Below are 2,935 nucleotides of genomic sequence, written 5' to 3'. Positions count from 1 at the left end.
CTGGTTTTGTGTCCTTATCAAGAGATTTCTAAAAGTATGCAAAACAAAGTCGTTACAAGCATGTTGTTACAGGAACGAATGTCGCACGAGAAACAATCAAGGAAATATCTACCTATATTGTTCGTAAATTTCATTAGCCACTCACAAAGTTCTTGCCGTTTTACTAACATTGTCAAATCTTAAAAGAGTCGCAGTCCAGAGCGAGCCGCAGTCATGATGTGAACGGAACCGACCGGTGACACGTTGTTCCGGATCGAAAGACAGCGACTGACTAATTGTCGATATATAAATAAACGACTGTATAGGTCAAACAAATAAAAATAACGTTTAGAGAGTAATTATTACGTGGCTCTTATGATTCTATCGTATAGCGGATTGAGATTCTCAGTGTCTTTTTTTAAATTGATTGTGTTATTTTGTTCTTTTTTTATGTAAAACATCTCTGCAATCTCCCTCTTCTTTACATTTCTCTCTCTATGCATGATTTCCGTATCGGACCATTTAAAATTATGCCCGTGTGTAAGTCGGTGCTTGCTAACAACGGAGTGTTTATTCACATCTTTTTTGATGTCACTTAAATGTTCCTTCACACGAGTTTCCAAATGTCTTAAGGTTTGTCCAATATAAGAAACGTTACAGTCATTACATTCGATTTTGTAGACCACTCCTGTTTCTTTCATATTTTCGAGCTTATCTTTACCCCGTTTTATAATTGAATCCAGCTTTTTGGGGATCGTGTAAAGGACATCGAGGCCACATCGAATCCGGTCCGGCGAATATTCTCACTAAGACCCTTAATGTAAGGAAGCGCAATGTATTTCCGGGCGTCGAAAGTATTGCTTACATTATTACAGTCGGTGATGTTATTGCGATGTTTTAATTCTTTTAATCTGTTGTTAATTTGCTTATCAATCAGCTCTTCTGGGAAGCAATTATTCCTAAGGATGTCCCTCACAATTTTAATATTAGAACTGTGAAATTGTTTATCCGAAAGTAAAATTGCATGGTCAACAAGGCTTGTGATTGTATTATATTTGTATTTCAATGGATGGTTGGAAAAGTAATTTACATATCGGCCTGAGAACGTGGGTTTCCTGTGCCAATTAGTCAAAAGCCTGTTGCCATTTTTGATGATAAGAGTATCTAGAAAGAGGATGGCCCCATTTACCTCCAATTCGTGAGTAAATTTTAAACGGGGGTGATAGTTATTAAACGCGTCAAGGACATCCCCAATTTTATCCTTAGGAATTACGGCAATAACATCATCGACATAACGGCGGAAAAACGACAGAGAAAAATTAAGCATAGCAAGACAGTGAGTCTCTAAATCCTCCATCACAATATCCGCTAATATTGGTGAAAGCGGAGATCCCATCGGACTGCCAAAGATCTGTTCATATGTGTCACCATTAAAACTGAAACTCGTAGATCCCAGTACCAGCTCAATAGCATGCAAAAATTGCGGCAAATTAAGCTTCGTGTTACCAGAGATATCCTGCCAACGTTTTTCTATTCCTCTGAGAACTAACTCCTTCGGGATGTTGGTGAAAAAAGCCGTTACATCGAGGGAAACGAGTACCTCATCAGTATTAATCTCAATGTCATTGATTTCTCTTACAAAGGACCAACTGTCCTTGATGTGAGACTTAGGTGGGCGAATAGAGTGATGCAAGATACTGTGGAGAAAGGACGCTACGTTATATAAGGGACTTCCCAAAGCCGAAACAATAATCCGTAGGGGAAAACCATTTTTATGGATCTTTGGCAGCCCGTAACAACGTGGGAGATTACCGTTGGTGCAATTTAAACACTTGTAGTCCGTGTCCTCGATAATACCACTGTCTCGCCACGATCTGACAAGTTCATTTAATTTCAAGGAGATTTGTCTAATAGGATCTTTCTTTAATTTTTTGTACGTTAACTCGTCTTTAAGTAAATTAGTCATTTTTGTCAAGTATTCATCCCTGTCCATAATAACAGTGACCTGACCCTTGTCAGCCTTCGTGACGAAGACATCGTGGTTTTCTCGTAAAAATTTTTTGCATTCCGCGTATCTATTTAATATGCAGCGATCGACCTGTTGCTGTTGGCTCACTCTGCAGATCCTGTTTCTTGTGTTGATCCATGACTTCAGTAAAATTGTGTTGTTATGTCCATAATTCTTCGTGATGTTCCCGAAAAATCCATGCCTCATCCAAACCACCATTATCGAGGTCGGTGGTGTGTAAAAATTTTCCAAATATATTGGACAAACCTTAAGACATTTGGAAACTCGTGTGAAGGAACATTTAGGTGACATCGAAAAAGATGTGAATAAACACTCCGTTGTTAGCAAGCACCAACTTACACACGGGCATAATTTTAAATGGTCCGATACGGAAATCATGCATTATAGAGAGAGAAATGTAAGGAAGAGGGAGATTGCAGAGATGTTTTACATAAAAAAAGAACAAAATAACACGATCAATTTAAAAAAAGACACTGAGAATCTCAATCCGCTATACGATAGAATCATAAGAGCCACGTAATAATTACTCTCTAAACGTTATTTTTATTTGTTTGACCTATACAGTCGTTTATTTATATATCGACGATTAATCAGTCGCTGTCTTTCGATCCGGAACGACGTGTCACCGGTCGGTTCCGTTCACATCATGACTGCGGCTCGCTCTGGACTGCGACTCTTTTAAGATTTGACAATGTTAGTAAAACGGCAAGAACTTTGTGAGTGGCTAATGCAATTTGCGAACAATATAGGTAGATATTTCCTTGATTGTTTCTCGTACGACATTCGTTCCTGTAACAACATGCTTGTAACGACTTCGTTTTGCATACTTTTAGAAATCTCTTGATAAGGACACAAAACCAGTGTCGAAACGTCGAGTTAACGTAAGAATAAATGTCAGTTTGGTCAAAAAAACAACCTGTGTTAATT

At 38.3% G+C, this 2,935-nt stretch overlaps 1 protein-coding gene across 1 annotated transcript; it reads right to left on the bottom strand.

The window, feature by feature from the left end:
- Positions 1-1,168: 1,168 nt before the first annotated feature.
- LOC112467979 (uncharacterized 91 kDa protein in cob intron-like) lies at positions 1,169-2,206 on the bottom strand (the record flags this gene model as incomplete). The annotated part of the gene is made up of 1 exon (XM_025036959.1): positions 1,169-2,206. A coding segment is annotated over exon 1 (1,038 nt), but the record flags the coding sequence as incomplete, so codon positions are not given.
- Between the last annotated feature and the right edge of the window lie 729 nt (positions 2,207-2,935).

This window comes from Temnothorax curvispinosus, unplaced genomic scaffold (genome assembly GCF_003070985.1).
Source record: "Temnothorax curvispinosus isolate PA1 unplaced genomic scaffold, ASM307098v1 QBEX01001715.1, whole genome shotgun sequence".
Classification (NCBI taxonomy): Eukaryota; Metazoa; Arthropoda; class Insecta; order Hymenoptera; family Formicidae; genus Temnothorax; species Temnothorax curvispinosus.
This window is presented reverse-complemented; position numbering and strand designations above follow the sequence as displayed.